Below are 21,759 nucleotides of genomic sequence, written 5' to 3' on the forward strand. Positions count from 1 at the left end.
GATGGCTAATGCAACACATGCGAGAATGCAATTAAGATAGGCTCGGCTACCTAGAATGTCATGTGAAATGCAACTTGATACATGTATTCAACTTGGAATTGGAATACAATGCAAGTTAGTATGATGCGCCGAGCTCGGTGCATGCAAAACGGATGCATGAATGCACCCATGCAAGCATAAGGTATGCTAAATGAAATATGCCCTAAAACTAACCATCGTAAGCGGTTAAGTAAAAGGAAGAAAGAAATGAGGGTTGGAAGACATGCGTCACACACACGTACGCTTATTACAACAGTGTGCCCTCTTGAGAGAGGGACCAAATAAGTAGCTAACTAGCTAATCTAAGCTAATTAAACTAATTATTACATGACAAATTAATTAACTAATCCTAGTTAACTAATTATTACAAAACAAATTGAAATAGCTAACGTGTTAACTATTAAAGGTACAAACCAAAGCATAAACTAGCTAAACACATTAGCTAAGTAAAGCAGTAAAAGCAGGAGCTTCGGAGGGAGAGGCATGCATGCATGCCCGGTCGCCTCGTTTGGAAATCCAATGCGATGCCCCGATTTGCCTCTGTTTTCATATTGTCCTCAGAATACTGCACCAAGCTCCAGAAAGCTGAAACTTCACCTTGGGAGTCCTGTGGGAGGGTGGTCGACCACTTTTGGTCTCTGAAGCCACCTGTTAACCACTTTCTTTGTTGAAAGCTAGAAAAAGTGGCCGGCCAGCTAGTTTTTCTGGCTGGCCGACCAGTTGTTGCTGCTGAATTCCAGTTTGTTGCAACAGAGAGCAAGAAAGGGCATGGCAATGTATTTGCAAGATATATGTGCACAACCACCCTCCATGTCATGTAATGAACTCAAGAGAGTGTGGTTCTCGACCCTCGGGCCACCAATCGCGCATTTCAATGCATGATGGCCGAAAGGCGAAGTTGCACAATTCAATATAAAATGAATGCACAAGTAAACACATAAGGCCTAAAACTCTATCATGCTTGATCAAGAGCTTCGGTGACCTAGAATTGAGACACGTTTGATCACTTTAAGCATGAAACGTCCCTCGTTTCTCGTATTTGAACTAACACCTATTCCAAACAACAATGCAACACAAGTAACATGGCAAACATGCAATGTGACTTAAGCATGCAAACATGCAACTACATGGCATACTCAATGCAATGTGATATGATTAACTTAACAAAGCTAATGATATGCGAACAATGCTAACACATGCATGCACAATGCAATGAAACATAAGCATACGCAATGCGATGAACTACGTGGCATACTCAATGCACTAACAACATAGCATACACAATGCAAGGAATAACATGACCTACACAATGCTAAATGCTAAGAACTAGATGGCATACTCAATGCAAGGGAATCATAAGGTTCTTAACACAATGTAATGCATGCATGCACGATGCAATGCAACAAGGGCAACAACATGCAATACACCAAGCATGCAACAACATGCAAACCACACACTCAATGGACTTAAACCAAAATGGACAGACCTCAGCCATTCCAAGACAGTGGCCATTACACCAAAACAAAGGCACCAAAAGGGCAAGGTAGGATGCACATGCATTGGCCTACTAAGTGGGCCTAAGAACACAACTCTCAAACATGATGGAGAAGCAATAAACATGGAAGTGTAACAATACTAAAGGCTCTGAAATCAAGTGTGAAATGATGTCAAATCATTCAAACAACACAAGTAAAGCATGCAAGAGGGCCTAAGGCACAAAGCCATTAAAGGGACTACACAAACGGCATGCAATACATGGCACAAATGACTAAACCAAACATGGACATAGCTCAAGTAGGTCAAAACAAGGACCTAAACATGTTGAGATGAGGGCTCAAATACCTAGGCAAGATGGCATACATGCTAGGCCATAAACTAGGCAACAATGCACAACACTCAAAGACACTTAAAGAGTGAATAAAGTGGGAACATAGAAAAGTGATAAGCTCTGAAATGTTATGTTAGATGATGCCAAATCATGTATACAACATAAATGAAGCATGCAATGGTGCTCAAGGCTTGAAGCAAGTAAGAGCACTTGTACTACAAGTATGCAAGACATGAAGCATGTGATCAAGGCAACCCAAAATAGTCCGAAAATATGTTAAAATAAATCTAAAACATGCATGGAAGGAAGCCAAAACAAGCTAGCAGGGAGGGTATAAGGCATGATGCATACAAGGCAAATAAGGTGGATTACACTACACTTATTAAGACCAAGCATGGGATGACTTAACCAACAAAAATTTGAGTTATATTATGGAATAATAACCCCAAATAAGCACTGAAATGATGGCTCGCAGACTAAGACATGAAGGCATACGCAATGGTTCATGTTAAGGCATAAAGGGGCAAACCCTCCAACGCATTGAATGACTGATAAATGCAAGTGTATGAGTATGAAACATGGACTGAAATCACATATGAAATGATGCCAAATCATTCAAATAGGCCAAGTAAAGCATGCCAATGGACTTGATGCACAAAGCTAACAAGCTAGATTGAACTATGGCAATACAAACCAAGTCATGCATGGCCAAAACAACCAAAATTAGAGCTAAAGCATGTTAAAATATGGACAAAAGCTTCATGAAGTTAAGCCAAAAGCATGCTAGAATGACATGTTACAACATGATTCATGTTAGGCTATTTCATAGAAATGCACTACAAGTGCATGGAGCATGCAAAGGGTGACCAAACCAAACCCTAACAGAGGTATGACATGGTAAAACAAGCCCAAGAACATGCTGAAATGGAGTCAACATAGGTAGAATGACATGTTACCTCATGAAGCATACAAGACTAGTGTGTGTGATTTACACTACAAGTGTATTATGCATGCAAGGGATGACTAAACCAAGAAAAAACAGTGGTAAGCCTCAGCAAAATATCCACAAATATAAGCTAAGATATGGCCAACATAAGCTTAACAAAGATGCTCACACATGAGGCACGTGAAGCAAGTAAACAAGACACAAGGAGAGGGACCCTCTCCTATTTAGGACTCCAAAACCACCTTTCCACCACTGAAAATCCTCTGGATTTCAGTGGTAGAAAGGTCATGCAAAGGCAACAACAAGAGCCTAAAGGGATGGCTCAAAATAACGCCTAACAAGGCCTAAGAGGGGGTCGATCACCCCCAATGAAAAAGTGACCTTAAACAAACTTTTTAATCACACAAAAATAGAACTTTTTCCAGTTAAGAGTTAAGCTTGAAAAAGTATGCAAGAAGGGCTAAAAGCTTAAGCAAGAATGGGGGATTTAAGGGTTAAAGACTCACCCTTGAAGACCTTCTTTACTGCTGCAACTCCAGCAACCTCTTTGAGCTCAAACCAACCCAAGAACTTCAAGAACAACCTCAAGAAGCCTCAGCAACACAAGCAAGGTGTTTAAGTGTGTGTTTGTGTACAAAAGTATGACAAATCTACACTTTTGAAGCACAAAAATAAAGTAAAGGGGCAAGATAGATACAAAACTATATCTATATGTCTTAAGGCAATTTTTCTGAACCTAGAGGAGGGAGGAGGAGCCTTCCTCTTATAGAGAACAAAAGGCAAAGCTTCTCCAAGAAGCTAAGGCTCAAATCAATCCCTCCATACACGTGTATGGAGGATGGCTCTGGTGCCCTCCAGCTGTGCCAGCTGGAGGAAAATATCTCCAAAAAGGTGTCAAAATGAAGCCGACCACTTAAGTGGTCGGCCAGCCACTTCAAATGGTCTCCCAGAACAACAACTGGTCAGCTAAGGTGGGAGAGAGTCCAGATGATGAAAACAAACAAATGGTGTGGTGGCCGACCACTTTTGATGGTCCCAAGATCAGGGAGACCAGTTATCAGACCAGAAAACTGGCTAGCAGGAGGAAAAATGGTCTCCAAGGGGAAATACTAGTCTCCCACCCTTGTACCACCTTCCAAACAAGGAAAACAAGGTTTGTACCAAAAACAAACCAAAATGGATGCAAAACGAAAATTCGGGAGGCAAAGCGCGCAGCCGGGAGCCTCGAAAACTAGCAGACAAGCACCAAAAGTGGTTACGACCACAAAAGTGGTCTCCCAAACCACAGTGGCCCTCTAGGCCAAGGAAACAAGGTGTGGTTCAAAAACCATGCCAAACGGAGAACGTTAAGCAGTCTCGAGACAAGGCGCGCAGCCGAAGGCTCCGAAAGTCAGAAACTAGTCTACAAATGGGAAAAGTGGCCTACGACCACAAAAAAGTGGTCCACAAGACCTCTCCCTCCCTCAGGCAAGGAAAACCAGACTTGGTCCGCAAACCGATCCGAAGCACAAAGAGTTCAGAGGCTCGGGGGCAAGGCACTCGACCCAAACTCCGGAAACTCGGAACGAGCACAACATGCGCTATCATCAAGCGCTCAATCGATGACATCTGAGTCTTAAGGTCGGTCAAAAATGGGGTGTCTACAAACGCCTTTGAGATTCTTAGTTTCTTGGGGTTGGCCAGGTATTATCGTCAGTTCGTGAAGGATTTCTCTAGATTAGCCTCACCATTGACCAAGCTTAAGAGGAAGGGAATCAAGTTTGTGTGGAGTGAGACTTGTGAGAAATCATTTACCACTACTCCAGTGCTGATTATTCTGGAGGGGGTTTGGGCTATTCTATGTATTGTGATGTGTCACAAGAAGGTTTGGGTTATGTTTTGATGTAAGAGGGGAAGGTAGTAGCTTATGGCTCACGTCAGCCAAAAACGGATGAGAAGAACTATCCTACCCATGACTTAGAACTAACGATCGTGATCTTTGCCTTGAAGATTTGGAAGCGTTACCGTTATGGTGAGAAGTTTAATTTGTTTTCTGATCACAATAGTCTGAAGTACCTATTTTCACAAAAAGATCTAAATTTGAGGCAAATGAGGTAGACGAAGTTTATGGAGGATTGCAACTTTGAGTTACACTATCGTTCGGGAAAGGCCAATGTTGTGACCAATGCTTTGAGTAGAAAATCCATTAGTAGCGTAGCGAGTATTGCCATCTAGGAATGGGAGATGTTGGGTGCTTTTGGTGAGTTCGACTTGCATTTTAGCGAGTCCATTGAGCCGGCCACCTTGTTTACTATAGTTTCCCAACCTACATTAGGGAGCCAAGTTATAGAAGCACAGAGGGGTGATCTTGAGGTAGAAACCCTCTAGGAGAAGATCTCTAGTCGAAAAGTAGAAAGGGGCTTGAACGTGTATTCTGACTCGAGTGTTAGATATCTTGACCATCTTTTCGTGCCGGAGTCTTGTCTAGAGGAGGTACTCCGAGAGTTTCACCATTCACGCCTTGCGGTGGGAGGCACAAAGATGTATCACGACCTTAGCGACCAGTTTTGGTGGAAGGGAATAAAGAAGGATGTAGCCGTGTTTATGCCGAGGTTCCTTACTTGTCAACAAGTGCAGACAGAGCATCAAAGGCAGGTGGGTTTGTTATGACCCTTGCCTATAGCCAAGTGGAAGTGGAAGTGGAAGCATGTCACTAGACTTTGTTATGCGTCTTCCGCGGACTCAACGTGGTAATGATGCCATTTTGGTGGTAGTTGACCGATTGACCAAGTCAGCGCATTTTGTACCTATGCACACGAGTGACTCAGTAGATTATCTAGACAACCTTTACATTAGGGACATAGTTCGACTTCATGGGGTTCCTGTGGCTATTGTTTCAGATCAAGACCCGCGTTTTACAGCTCGATTGTGGCAAAGCCTGCAGAGTGCCTTGGGTACTAAGTTGACTTCTAGTACCACCTATCATCCTCAGACTAATGGGTAGTCAGAACGTACTATTCAGATCATTGAGGATATGCTTCGAGGTTGTGTCTTAGACTTGGGAGCATAAGGCGGAAGTCCGTGAGAAGTATCCGGAACTATTTGTTGATGTTTGAATATGTATTGAAATTTTGTTATGTTAATGTAATATAAACATTGTATATGTTTTGGAAATGTGAATTGTACATTCAGAAATGAGTATATGTTTATCATGATGATGAAAATGAATGAACGGTGGATGCGTCATGGTGTTGGCTTCAATTTACTATCATTGTTTTAACAAGTTTAGACATGGTTTTGTCGTTGGTTTAAAATTTCGGGGACAAAATTCCTTAAAGGGGGGTTATAGCGATTTTGGTTTTGACCCAACCTATTTGATATTTTGAATCCCAGTTTCATTGTTTTATATAGTTGATCATGTCTTATTTCTCCTTATTTTTCTTTGGGTTGGCTATTGGGATGTGTTGCTTGCATTTGGAATAGGTTGATAGCTTGTTTTCCAAACTGTTATTGCCTAGAATTTTGCCTCTTCGCTCGAGCGACACTTCTTGCGCTCAAGCAGTCCTTGTGTACTCTCAATATTCTGGCAGGTCTGCAAAAAGTACTAGAACTTGGCATTCTTCGCTCAAGCGAAACTTCTTGAGCTCGCACGGTGGTCTTATGTCTGTAAATCTTCTAGGAGTTAGTATTCTTCGCTCGAGCGAAGCTTCTTGCGCTTGAGCGGTAAAACTTATTGTGTATGGTCGCTCGAGCAACACTTCTTGCGCTCGAGTGATCTGTGCGTATATCAATTCATAAACAGCCATTTTTAGTCACTTTTTCATTTCTCCCTCTCTCCTCTCTCTCTCTAAACATTTCAAAACCCTAATTTCTCTCATTCACTCTCTAAAACTCACATATTTCACTCGAATACACCTAGATATGTCGATCTTTTCACCCGTGTCCCTTTGTTAAAAAGATAAAGCTCGATGAGGGCTTCGTTCTAATCGAAGCAAAGTTGATTTTCGGCGTCCTTGAGTTTTCTACTCTATTCCTCTCGTCTTCTAAGTTTGAGGTACGGATTTCTCCACACTTTCTTCTGACTTTTAACTTAGCTATTTGTGTTTGGAAAAAATATTGTGATTTGGGGGATTTTTGAACAAATCTAGTGTTTTGGGTCAAAACTCAAAAGAGGGGTTTTCTAATGGTTTCATGAAAATGGTTGTGGGATTGGAAATGAGGTTGAGCCGTGATGAAACAGTTGGTTTTCAATATGTAGAATTGATTTTGGATGAAAAGGGATTTTTGCCCTAATTATGTCAAAAGTTGATTTTATATGAATTATGGAATTGGTGTTGGAAGTATGAAATTGGATTGGTTTTGATGAGGATGGTAGAGTTGGATATGTATTACCACTCACATCTTGGAATTTGAAAAGTTTATTTTTGGGGGAATTAATTACCTGTTTAGAGATATCTTTTTTGGGTAATTATGATTGTTGTAGAAATTACATGAGAATTGGGAGAATTGAAACTATTTTCTCATTCAATTGCATTGAGCATTACCTCACGCTTTTATATTCGAAATGTTTATTATTTTGAGAAAAATGGGTGAATTGATAAAGTATGTATTATCTCGTTGAAATATGTTGGCTTGAGTGTCCATGGTAAAAGTCTTAAAAAAAAATGCGCGTATACATGGGTGCCGATTCCACGGGCGAAATTTCCGTGAAATGGCAGTAGTAATGCTCGTATAGCCTACGTTTACATAGGTGCCAGTTTACGGTTTTCCGCAGACGAAATTTTCGTGAAATGTTGTTTTTGTTTTGGGGTTCCCAGAGTATGATTCACTGCCCTGTTTTCTATTCTAAAGGAAGTGATTATGAATTATGATATTAGCCCAACACTACATGATTTTGGAAAGAGATATCAAATATCTTGGCACAAGCATTGTATATGCATTCACCTTATAACTTTGTTAAGATTCATATACTGTGATGAATTATTTCTATTGGGTTTTGGCTCACTCTATGTGGGAAAAACATTTCAGGTATAGATGACATGCCTCCACCAAAGCAATAACTTGGGAGGACTTGGAGCAAGAGTTTCATTTTGTTGATTTTTGTATATGTTTTGTACAGGCCAAGGGCCTTTAACTGTATTGGACTTAAATTCCACTTTTGTTGTAACCAAGTACCGTCTTAGAAATTTGTAAGCCTTTGGGGCATTTCTGATTTGTTTTAACTTTCATCCTATTTCCTTAGTAGGTAACATATGCTATAGATTCAGGGTTAGACTTGTGAATGTATATCAGCATATATTATTTTTTTTGTAAAACATAATTAGAAACTAATGAAGGATAATTACTTTATCATTGTTGTCACTTATTGATGTTATGGATGGGTTATTGCATTTATTTCGAGGCGTTACACATTGGCGTCTTGGCTGTGGGTGGGCCAGAAGTAGCCCATGCGAAGGATTTTATGAACCAAAGATCGTTCCCCAGAGTGGTTTTCACAAACCCCTTCATGTATTTCTCTCATCACATAGGTGGCTTGATCATCATTTAAACACCTGAGGCACGGCCATGAGAAACCCTGCTTGTATAATATGCCTTCTATTATAACGTAACTGGCCAACCAAGCTTTGACCTTATCTGAGTCCTTCCTATCTGCTAGAAGCACTCCCTACTCTAAGAACTGAATATGGCCTTGTGCCCATGGGATATGCTCATTTTGAAGTAGGTAGACCTCTTATTAATCTTGTGAAATTGCTGGTTATGCCAACTATTCAATTCTATCTCCGCAACTGAGGTTTCACTAGTCTGCCGAGGCTAATTGGGCCATTTCATCTGCTTTGGAGTTCTCAAACCGTTGGATGTGCTTGATGTGGAAACTGTTGAAAAGACAGGTGAGGGGTAGAGCGATGTCTTTGTATGATCTCATTTTTTTCTCCTTTGCATCAAACTCACCACTTATCTGTCTGACCACCAATTGGGAATCACTGAACACTTGGAGACGGTTTACCCCAACCAGTCTGAGACCTGCTAGTAGGGCCTTGTACTCGGCCTTATTGTTACTGGTGTCAAACTGGAATCAGATGGCACACTTGAAGTCCTCACCCTTTGGGGTAGTGAGGATTAAGCCGGCTCCACTGCCTTCTTTTTTGGAAGAGCCATCAACGCTTAAAGTCTAGGAGTGGAGATCGACCTCCTCAGAAATGATGTGGACTGGCGCAGAGGGTACATCTAGGGTGAGATTAGTGAACTCAAGGATAAAATCTGCAATGGCCTGACCTTTGATGGCTGTTCAAAGACTGCATGAGCCTGCCAGATGACTCTGGTTGTTGCGTAACTTTTTTCAAAGGTTAGTCCGTGAGAACCACGATGGAGTGGGCTCGAAAATACAACAAGGTTAGTGGGTACTTCCACTAACTCTTTAACTGGTTCCCTCTGGACTAGTTCATCTTCGTCTTTGGCATCAACGCCCTTAATGATCATGGCCTCCTTCACCTTTACCTCTTTTAATGAAGCAACGTAACATTCTTTGGCTGCAGTCTGCTCGCCCCTCATGGTGCCAAGCCCATGATCAGTTGGCAATTTCATTGCCAAATGGTATGTGGACATCACAGCTTGGCAAGCATTGAGAGTTGTACGCCCAAGTATAAAATTGTAAGCGGAGGGGCAGTCAATGACCAAGAAAGTGAGGATCTTCATGGTCTACCTTGGGTACTCGCCAATAGTGATTGGAAGATTGATGGATCCTATAGAGGTTACCTGATCACCTGTGAAACCAACTAAGGGGGTCTGCAAGGGTGATAAATTTTCTTCTCTGATCTTAGGCTGCTTGAAAGCATATTGCGAAAGATAATATCTGTTGAACTGCCATTGTCGACAAGTACATGCCTGACTTTGTAGTTTGAGAGAAGAGAGGAAACGACCAGAGGGTCGCCGTAAGGGTCCCAGACTCCTGTAAAGTCTGCATCGGTGAAGGTGATCGGCTCCGACCACTGTTCGGGCTGCTTGAGGGGTCGGTCAACTGTTGTCAATTCTTTGTCCAACTTTTGTCAGATCTTTCAAAGCTCAGCTCGGCGTGTCGACCGAGATAGTCCGCCGCACGCTAGCCCTCCTACAATGACCTTGATTTCTCTCACTAGCGACGGGGGTCCGCCTTGAACTCAGGGTTGTTATTAGACTTTATCATCATTCTGCTTAGGCAAGTCTTGTTGCCTTGGTAGAGTGCGTCTATCATTCCACCTTAGGGGATCGACTCTAGTTCTTTGACGTGGTCAGGTTGTGGTGAACAGAGTTAAATTCCCTTGGTGGATCAGTTCCTCAACCTAATCCTTAAGATTGATGCATTCCTCGATGTTATGGCCATGGTCACGGTGGAAGTGACAATATTTGGACTGGCCTCGACAGATGGAGGGAGACTTTGAAGGTTGGGGCCATTTTAGGTTATGGTCTTGTTGGATTTGGTTTAAGACTTGCTCCATGAGTGAGTTGAGAGAGGTATACCACTCGAAACAACTAGATGGACAAGAATAGGCCGATCGGTCGGAGCGCGAGGTCAATTGAAATATTGGGGGGTTCGGTCTGTGTATTGAGAGAGTCTAGGCTTAGGCTCTTTTCTCTTTTCTTCAGATTGTGGAGGTTTGGGTGTAGAATCTTGGCGAGCTGCCAAAGAATCTTCAGCGTTCATGTATTTCTGGGCTTTGGTAAGGAGGATGGCCATGGTCGTTGGATGATTTTTGGAGAGAGAAAATAGGAAATCATACAGTCTCAAACCGGCTATGAAAGCTATTAAAATGACCATGTCATCGTTCTCCTCAACCAGTAAAGCTTCTGAATTGAACCGAGTGACAAAGCTATGTAGTGACTCCCCTTTCGTTTGTTAAATATTTAGTAGCTGAGTCGCTAGGCATTGTTGATGCTGAACGCTAACAGAATGGCTCAAGAAGGATTCGTCAGCTAATTAAAAGAAGTGACCGAGTCTGGCTAGAGATAACTAAACCAGAGTCGCGTTGACCCCTTAAGTGTAACAGGGAAGGCCCGACACATGATCTCATGAGAAAAAGTATGGAGGATCATGAGCGTCCTATATGCTTCCAAGTGGCCGACCGGATCAGTTGTATGTCGAAGGTGTTGATCGACAGCATTTTGAACTTACAGGGTAGAGGTTTATCTCTGACAGATGCGACAAAGGAGGAGTTAGCGATAGAGAAAGGTTTGTTCTGCATGTTCTGTATGACCCCCTGAAATTGGAGTTTCATGGCTCATAGCTCCTCCTCCCAAATGGGAACATTGTTTTCTCTAGCATGAAGTGGGGGTTGAACACTTCTAGCTTCTCCTTCATGGACGGCATCGTGGTGTGGTGGATGGCGATTATGAAGAGTTGAGGGTTCCCCTAATGAAGCTGCAACCCCTGATGAGGGGGATGCAGGCCCTCCAAGTTCGACGATTGAGCTTGTGGAGTGAAGGGTGGGAGTAGAGGTTCTCCTTGGGAGATATGTGGTTGAGATGAGTAGGGGTTTTGGGTTTTTTCTCGGTTTGGAGGAATGTCTTGTTGTGGCGGAAGAGAAGGAACAAGTAGATCACGTTAGAGCAAAGCGTTGATTACAGCTTGGTTTTACTCAGCCAAATGGTTAATGCTGTTAGTGAGTTCTGTGAAATATGGAGGTGGGTTGTTTGGGTTGGAGGACTCCGCTTAAGGGTTGCCAGCATTGTGTTGCAAAGCCATGGATCTCGTCGTAACCATTCACTCCGACATAAAAGGTGGGTGGGGATGGGAACGTTTCCGGCGACAATAAACACAACTATCAACTGAAAAGATTCCCATAGACAACGCCAACTACTAATGCAGTTTGGTCGGCAGGATATGGGTCGGATCGATCCAAGTGCTCCACTGGTTGGCTATTCTTGGCCTTCCTAATGGCACCTGCAACAATTCCAATAGGAAGGTTCCAAAATGGGGTAGTTCCTTCGTGTGGACCCTCTAACGATCAAGTTAGATGAGGATGTGGTTGGAATAATAGTTTAGAGAGAGAGTTAAAAGTAGAGAGAGAGAGTGAGAGTAAATTACTTGTTACCAAACGCTCCTCATAAGCTTCCTTATATCTCTTGTTAATCATTTTTTTTGTTCATTCATGCTGTCCCATTGGCCGAAATCCCGCCACCTACTTGTCGTTGGCCCTGCCCATTTCGCCATGCTCTAGAGTGAGAGGTCTTATTACATTTAATACCTTAACAGTCTCATTTAATGCTTTGCGTGTGGGTTCAATAATTTTGAAGAATCTTTGTATGCCACGTAGCTAGACTCTTGCTTGGCACGTGTCCAACTGGTGCCTGGTATTGACTATTGTGGGTTCTCTACCAAGTTTGGTGTTGGGCTTGTTCTAGGCTTTATGATGATAACTAATCAAACCATGGTTTGGCCCTTCCTGGGTCATGCCCATCACTATATCTTTTCACAAGTGTTTGTGTTTTTTAGGTAATATGTAAATTGTTAGTTTAGGCAGTTTATATTGTGATAATAACCTCTCCATGGTCAAACCTATTTGTCTATCCCATATACGGTACATGAATTGTAAAAATATACGATTATACATTCCTTTATGTGAAAATTTGGGTCTTGGCATCCCAATATTGATTCATGTCTGAATCATGCTTCATAGGCTACAAACATTAAAATGCTACAATTGTACTAAAATAGGCATATCAATTTATGGTGAAAGAAAGTCATGACTTATTGTATTTTTTTAAATGTGGAGGAGAGGCATTAAACATAACAGGGAAGGCCAAGAAGAGTATGAAGTTGCCACCAAACAAAAAAGCAACTGTGAATGTGGGAAGGCAGGATGCCAAGTAACATCTCCAAGAACATGTGTCCAACTCGATTTCTTCAATCAAACAATTCACACTTTAGGGTTCATTGTTTGATTCTCCACCATGTTGTATCACATGTTAGAGGCAGTTGAAGTTCGGAAGCAATGTGCGGGTATGATCAACTCCTTGAACTGCTAGAAACGCTTCATCATTATGGTAGGAATTAAAAGTGGGAAAATGGTTATTGGAAAGTCACCTTATTATGATAAACTTCTTGATTTTACTAAATTTGAACTTGAATTTTTAATTTCACCACAATAAATTTAGAGATAAATCACTTTTAGGAATGAAATATTTTAGTTGTTAAAAAGGATATTATTGTATTTTAGTAAAGAAATTGACATTTAGTAATGAATAATGCTTTTGGGACCAAAATTTTGGTAAAAATAAAATTTTTTGACACGAAATTATTTTGCCCCTAAAAATGTATTTATTAGTGACCATTTTAAAATTATGTCACTAAAGTTTCTTTTTTTTTTTATTTGGGTTAATTACTCACATATCATGTTATAAGGACATGTGCACTATTAAATCCCACCAGTATTTGTATAGATAAAAAAAGTCCTAATAGTTATACTTAAAAAAAATTTTGTAACGATTTTATGATTCTGTCGCTAAAAATTAATAATTAGTGGCGATTTTCCAAATCTATCACTAAAAAATGACAATCAGTCATGTTATTCTATGACAAATTTTTTCAATTGTTATTAAAAATTAACAATTCATGACATTTTTCATGTAACCACAGCTAAAAAAATAAAAAAATTGATTTTGTGGTAACAATTAACAGTGAACCAACTTTTTGATGCACCAAAAAGTCAACCGGACAGTGGTGCACCCATCTTTCTAATACAGGAAATGATCTTGTGATATTTTTGTAGGAAAATTTTCACTTTTAGGATAAAAAAAAGTTTAATTCTTAAAACGTTATATGTTGATTGGATATGAATTGAGTCTTGTTCTGGCAAAGCTACTCTTATTTGATTTGAGTTACTTGTGTCTAAAGAATTTTTTTTAATTGAGTATTTTATTTAGCTTTTTCTTTCTTGAATGTTTTGTATTTCATTAATAATTTGGTTCTATAATTCGAGGGAAAGGAAAATAAAAGTGAAAATGACAAAAACAAAAAAATAGACAAACTATTTCAGTAATGCGGGTTTTTGTGGACCTAAGAAGTTAGGTTTTTATAGCCTGATTAAAGTTTGAAAAAAAAAATATAGTAGTTGTACATACGAATTAATATATTAATTAATGTATTGACGGATAATATAATATAATTTTATTAGTTTTGAATCTTTGTAATTTATATAATAAGTGAACTCTATAATTTTAAAATTGCAGCATTACAACATATATTGATATATTAATTAGTATAATAATTGATATAGGTTGGAGCAATGTTGAAAAAACAACACTAATTAAGAGAAGATTGACAAACCACTAATCAAGAAACATAATAAAAGGTACAACAACCTTTGATGAAACAAGACATTTGTAACCAACCATTGATGTTGGAGTCTAACTTGTAGAACTTTATGGAACCTTATTATGATCACATCACACATTCACTCAATGAATGTCATTCCTGGTTTATGAAAGAAGCCAAGCATTGGATCATTTTTAGAGCCTTCTCACAATTCGGATCTATGATGTGAAAAACATGATCCTCTCCTTGTATCTCTACAAACTCAGCCTTTCCAAGCCACTCACTCTTAACCAACGATTCATAGTAGAGTCTCCCTCTGTCCCTCAATATGTCCTTCTCAGCAACACATACCAGAACCCGGTCACATGCCAAACCCGAAAGGCTCGGTGCTCCATCCGCAACCGGGTTAATTAGCGGATCATCATTCCCCCTATCGGACGGGCAAACAAACCGCCACCAACCGTCCACCATGGCTTTCCTCACCGGGTTCTTGGCCTCGGACCCAATCGGTTCTTCTCCCCAAAAGTATGGGTGGATCATAATTATGCCAAGAATCTTCAAGCCACCTTCAACAGGGTTTGAGGGCCCGACCCGAATTGCCAAGTGGTGGGCAATACTTGAACCACAACTGTCCCCAGCCAAGAACACCCTGCCAAAGTCAACGTTGTCACTAAGCCAAGCCTCAGTGCCAGCACCGGAGACATGTGAATGAACCCATTGAAGAGAAGCCCTCGAGTCATGGAAGGCGGCGGGAAGAGGGTGCTCCGGGGCTCTTCTGTAGTCTATGGAGACGAGGATGATGTTGGCCTTGGCGACTAGTATGTTGAGAGAGTTGTGGTACTTTGGATCTGAGATTGATGATATGAAAAATGCTCCACCATGAAAGTAAATCACGAGGGGTAGTTTGTTATGGTTATGGTTATGGTTATGGTTCTGGTTATGAGTGGGAGTGACACTTGGAGGACGGTAAAGCCTGGCGGAGACACCGGTCTCGGGTATGATGAGGATGTCTTTGGATACAACACCGGTTTGAAGATCAAAGCCTGCAGGGGCAACCTCGTTGCCAAAGAGTCTCTCTATGGTTCCATCTTTGTATACTCTCAGGTAGGGTGGAACCTCATGAGATACTTCTCTTTTGCTTGATGAATTCATATGTGTGTTTGTGAGAGAGAGAGAGAGAGACACACACAAAAAGGAGTGATTTTTGGGTGAAGTCAAAGTCACATTAATTTTATCAGCGTCTGAGATGGTGCTACGAACTTACATGAAGATTTGGATTTGGATTTGGATTTTATTTATTTTTTATGGATTCTTCAATGTCAAGTCTAAAGTTCACACGCAAACTTGATTCAAATGATGTTGTCGTGTAATAGAGATGGCCTTTCATTCGTCCTAAATATTTAAACTTATTTTGTCGTGTAATAGAGATGGACTTTTTGAACCACAAAAGAGATGGCCTTTCATTCGTCCTAAATATTTAGGTTAAAAATTAATTTTTAATTTAATTTAATTTTTTTTTAAAAAATATGTAAAAAAATAAAGAGAATATGTGATTCAAAAAAATTAAAAATTTGTTTTTAACCATATTCTTAAAACAAGCCTTACAAATTTTAGTCACAATTTTATTTTCAAATATTAATTTCTAAATCGGAAATATTTGCGATTCATAAAAACATTACCAGCAACAACGTTACGTGTCAATTTTTTTTTTTATATTTACTATATACATTTAATCATATGAATTCAATTTCTTTAACACATTATTACGAGTGATTTTTTCAATCTCAAATGTGAGTTTCTAACACTTTGGTGAATATAAATTTTATAAATATACCAGTTAAATCTCTCAATTACACATCTTTATTCATAATAATTTTGATGGCAAAATAGAGGTTTTCCCAATCAATGTTTGTTTTTTTTTTTTTTTTTGGCTAACGGAATGTCTAGGGCACTTCAACTATAATCCCAAAAGATCAATTTCACCGCCCACATGCGGGAGTCTCGTTTTACTTGCGGGAATCTCATTTTAAATTAGAGCAAACGCCTTAATGTTATCAACCAACTTATTTATAATTGGGGTATTTATACACAAGTCTTATTTTATAAATTTATACTCCACTAAGTCCTAAATAAGTTTTTTTTTTGTTCGTTCAAGTCCCATTAATTTTTAATAGATGAAATTAGCCTTCAAGCAATAGTTGTTCATCATTTGTAATTGTTTATAAAAATAAAAAAAAAGTATGGTAATATAACATTTATTTTGATTTTCAAAATTTAAATTCATCCCAACTTTTACAATATATATCATTTTTATAAAATTTATATCTCCAGAATCAACACAATAAAATCTATCAAACAAAATTAATATTAAATAGAAAATTATCCAAAAATAAAAATGTATTTTTTATTATAAATTTACAATTTAAATCATTTTTAATAGTAAGTTTTCTTAACTTTCTTATTGAACAATATTTTTTTGTCTATTTTTTCAGTTTTTTTTTTTCAGGTTTAAAATTGAGAATATTCTTAGTTTAAAATTGAAAAACTGACTTAGTTGTAAAACTGAAAAAAAAAAAAAAAAAAAAAAAAAAAAAATTGAGAAATTTGTCAAAACTGAAAATATTCTAATACTGGAAAACAAACTGAGAAATTTCTCAATTTTACTAGATAGTTTTGCAAACTAAGAAATTATTTGTTTTGCATAGTTAAAAAAATAATATTTTATTTTTATAAATTTTATATTCAATATTAGTTTTGTTTAATAGATCTCATTGTGTAGAGTTCAAAAAAATAAATTTTATTAAAAATAAATGTGTATAACAAAAGTTAAGAAATTTTTACGTTTTGAAACCAAAAAAAAAAAATGTCACATTAGTAATATCACCTGAATAAGAGAAAATATCTAATGTTTTTGAGGTATAATTAGGTGATTATCAAAAGATTTGTAATCGGTAGAGGAGAGGATGAGGCTCACAATTTTGTAATTGGACATGAGGCATAGTGATTGGTGAATAATATTTTCATGTTGTACACTTATAACGTCTAATAAATTTTTGTTAGCCCTCATTGAATTGTCGTTTTCTCAATTCCTTCCATCTTTGAAAATAGGACTTTATGAGTTTAAAAGAAAAAATGAGAACTGAATGGAACACTAAGGCGTGGTTCGGTAACACTTTCAGTTTTTTATTTATATTTATAAAAATTTTAAAAATTTAAATAAAAATTTATTTGGTAAAATTTTTGATTTATAAATCAGTGTTCTCAGTTTATAAATTTTTCCAAAAAATGAAAACATAAAAAATATGTTTCCGTTTTGAGTTTTGAGGTTTTTTTTTTTATCACCCAAAACTAGCCACCACCCGCCACCATTTTCCACCACCGTCTTCCGGCACCACCACCCACCCCCCACCACCACCACCACCACCACTCACCACCCACCTGCCACCACTAGCCACCACCCACCACCACCCACCTGCCACCTACTCGCCACCACCACCCACCCCTTGCCGCTGTCGCCACCGTCGCCACCACCACCACCATCACCCATCACCCACTGGCTACCACCTACCACCCGCCACTATCACCCACCCACCCACCCACTACCACTACCACCCCCACCAGCCACCCACCATTCGCCACCCACTTGCCACCACCACCGTCACAACTACCCACTTGCTACCACCTGCCACCGTCACCCACCCACCCACCACCCACCCGCCACCACCCGCCATCCGCCACCCACCTGCCACCACTACCCACCACCCACTCGCTACCACCCACCACCGTCACCCACCCACCTACCACCACCACCACCCACCCGACATCCGCCACCCACCTGCCACCACCACCCGCCACCACCACTATCACCACCCACTCGCTACCACTAGCCACCCACCACCGTTACCCACCCACCTACCACCACCACCACCCGCCACTTACCCGCTACCACCACCCACCCGCCACTTACCCGCCACCCACTTGCCACCACCACCAACCACCCGTCACTACCACCACCACCACCACCACCACCACTACCCACTCGCTACCATCCACCACCCGCCACCGTCACCCACCCACCCACCCACCACTGCCACCCACCCGCTACCACCCCCCACCCCCCGCCATTCGCCACCCACCTGCCACCACCACCACCACCACCCACTCGCTACCACCCGCCACCGTCACCCACCCACCCACCACCACTACCCACTGCCACCAGCTACCCACCACTCACCGTCACTACTTTCCACAACCGTCTTTCGCCGCCACTTGCCACCACTTGCCATTTCTCACTCTTTTTTATATTTTAATTTTTTTTAAACATTTTGTCAATTACCAAACGTGTTTGTAGTTTATGTTTTTTTAAAAATAAACAAAAACCAGTTTATAAAATTTTTGTAAATATGAACTGAAAACGTAAACGTTACCAAACACACCCTAACCTTATCAATATGACTTTTAGGTAATTAACTATTTATTATTTAGTCCCATCAAAAATAATTATTTATAAATGGTTCTTTGTGGCTCCCATGCATTTCAATTTGTATTTATAGGCATGTTAGAGTTTTACAAGCATCATAAGAAAGTTTAAACTAGTCCCCTTAATTATAATTACTTGATTGAAGTAAGAAATTTGTGAGAAAAATATTTTTGATATGTAATTTGAAAATGTACTTTCCTATTAACTTATTTTGTAAAATAAATTATATCGGTAATCCTTATATTTTGTCAATTGGATCATTTTAGTCTCTCAATTCACTTGACTGAATTTTGATCTTTAATTTTACATTTTATATTTTTTTATTATTATTATCATTATTATTTTTTTTTTAAGATAGGAGTAAACTCCAAAACAAACTAGGAAAGACCAGAGGCCTCCTTTACAATCAACATGTTGAGAGAAGACGGGCATTCCTCAATCCATGTTTGAAAATGTGCCGACTCAACCGCCATTCGAGCAAGATGATGAGCCACAGAGTTCCTTTCTCGACGCACATGAGAGACCAGGAAACGCCTAAAGTTCCTTGATACCGCTACTACCTCAGAGACCAAATGTCCATACCCAAGTGAATAGCCTTAACAATATCACTTGAATCCCCTTCTAGATCAATATCATTCAGACCCAAATCCTTCGCAAAATGCACTACTGTCAAAGTTGCATATGCTTTCACAATATCCGCCTCAGCCCAACACATTAATCTCGTCGAACACGCTACAATCACTTTACCCAACTCATTCTGAATAATAACTCCAGTACCCAAGTATTTGAGATCTTTGAATTTTGCCCCATCAAAATTAACTTTATATCTTCCCAACTCTGGAGGCCGCCACTTAGGCTTCGTTTGGGAATAAACTATTTTAATAACTTTTTAATTTTTTACAAAAGATGTGAAAAAAATAAAGAGAATGATGTGATAACTTATAGTAATCTTTTAACTTTTTGGTTAAAATAGTTACTCTTCAAACGAGGCCTTAGAAATACTGGGCCACCTGGTGCACCGCTCGCCATGAATTGTGCCGCTGCAAAATTTGCCACAAGACTGGATATAAGAGAGACCGTTTCATCCGGCGGTCTGACTCTATTAGCAAAAATAGCTTGGTTTCTTGCTGTCCAAATTCCCCAACACAAGCCTACAAAAATGCACAAGACCTCTTCATTCCCATGTTGCATGACGGCATGAACCCAGTCCCGAAAATTATTGGCTCTGCCCAAATGAGAAACAAACCCAATCGAACTCCTCCACCATGCCTCAGCAGCCGCTTCACATTGACACAAACAATGCATCAAAGATTCCGCCGATTTATCACACCGACCACACACATCTTCAACAGTTAACTTGCGTCTTCTCAAAGCTACTCACACCGGCAAAATATCACAGCAAGCTTTCAAGTGATATGCCAAAGCTGCTTCCAAAACTCCTTATTCGGCCCACCACCACACTACAGGAAAAAAGGGTTTAGGCGGTGTTTTTTTAACGACGCATTTTTATACGTCACTTTTTTTTATATTTAACGACGTTTTATAAAACGTCGCCTATTTATATAACAAAACGATGTTGTTTTATAATATGAGGCGTTTAAAACGCCTCCAAATGTGTTGTGCCTCACACGCTTGGTGTCCCCCTCTTTTCAAACCCTAATTTTGAATCTGAGACTCATCTAAGACCCAAATCTCGAGCGCTCTCTCTCTCCCTCTCTAATAAATCTCAAAGCGATTTCGAAGCTCGACCGCTTGTTCATTCTCAGAGCCACTACAGGAAAAGGGGGATTTGGTGGCGTTTTGTTAACGGCGTTTTTGTAAACGTCACTGTTATTAGTATTTAACGGCGTTTTATAAACGTCGCATATTCTATTGAACAAAATGACACCGTTTTATAATGGGAGGTGTTTAGAAATGCCTCCGAATGCGGTAAGCCACACACACCCCTTTTTGTTAAACCTTATTTTGAATCAGAGCCTTAATACATATGCACAGATCTCTCTCTCTCTCTCTCTCTCTTAACCCTCTCTGAGCTCCATCGAAGATTCAGATCGAAGCTCCATCGACGCGATTTCGAAGCTCCATCGCCTGCGATTTCGAAGATTCAGATCTGAAATCTGACCCCTCGATTACTCGCATTTCAAGCTCCATTGAACAATCTACTTTGTTTCTGAACTGTAATCGGTACTCTCTCTCTTTGTCTCGCTCTATTTGTGGTCTTTGGGAAAAATGAAGAATTACTATATTGGCATTAGGCACTAGTTATTTCATTACTTTTTTTAGAAGAAGAAACTATGGAGAATGAGATATTAATTATATTTTTGTATTAGTCAATTCAATTTTGATGATATTACTCTCTGTTGGCAAATTTCCAGCTCACATTCTTTTGCATATGTTTAATGCTATATATCATATATATGAATCCCTTTTGTTTGTGATTGGAATCATCTGTCAAACATTGATCGCATCATCTAACTTCAATGATATGAGATTCAAAGCTTTGCAACAATAACATATTGAATCACAAGAGTAGTGACAGAGCTAGGCTGAGAACTAGAAACATTCTCAACCAGCATATGTGGACCTCTTTAAGTTAGTTCCTTGGCTTCCTCAGGTATAGCTGTACTAACTCCAGGACAGGCTCGAATTAAGTGAACTGAGGAGCCAGAGTAGAGGAAACAATCACTTAATGAATAGCTCAATGCCAAGGCATTAACTGGTAGAAGTGATATTAATTATAGTTTTAAACACACTAAAGACAATGTAGTAGTCATTTCATCTAGAGAGGTTTAAGAGACATGATAGTAATGAGTGATAGAGAGAGAAATAAATATTTTTGTCATGAGAATTGAAAGAATTACGAGTAATCGATGTGTGTGTGTGTGTACTCATATTTTTATGTGCAAATGCTTCCTTATAGTGACTCAAATGCTTAATATATTTTTGTCATGAGAATTGGAAGAATTGCGGAACATATTCTTTCTTATAGTGACTCAAATGCTTAATATACAAGACAGAGTGACCACAAAGCTAGTTTGTAATAAGTCAGATTTAGGCTGAAGAAAATTCAGCTAAAATTTGAAGTTAATCAGCAGCTCATCTATGTTCAGCTGCTCTCAAGTTTGGAGCCGCAGTATAATTTACTCTACTGCAGGCCTCTGTATAATTTACTTTTTTAAATTACTTTTTTTTTCACTTAT

At 39.6% G+C, this 21,759-nt stretch overlaps 1 protein-coding gene across 1 annotated transcript; it reads right to left on the minus strand.

The window, feature by feature from the left end:
- Nucleotides 1–14,071: 14,071 nt before the first annotated feature.
- LOC114262618 (putative carboxylesterase 2) lies at nucleotides 14,072–15,356 on the minus strand. The gene has a single exon (XM_028202984.2). It carries the CDS (start codon nucleotides 15,229–15,231, stop codon nucleotides 14,233–14,235), a length of 999 nt encoding a protein of 332 aa, XP_028058785.2. The 5' UTR covers nucleotides 15,232–15,356; the 3' UTR covers nucleotides 14,072–14,232.
- Between the last annotated feature and the right edge of the window lie 6,403 nt (nucleotides 15,357–21,759).

The sequence above is a fragment of the Camellia sinensis genome, chromosome 6 (assembly GCF_055761805.1).
Source record: "Camellia sinensis isolate YWXY chromosome 6, ASM5576180v1, whole genome shotgun sequence".
Taxonomy (NCBI): domain Eukaryota; kingdom Viridiplantae; phylum Streptophyta; class Magnoliopsida; order Ericales; family Theaceae; genus Camellia; species Camellia sinensis.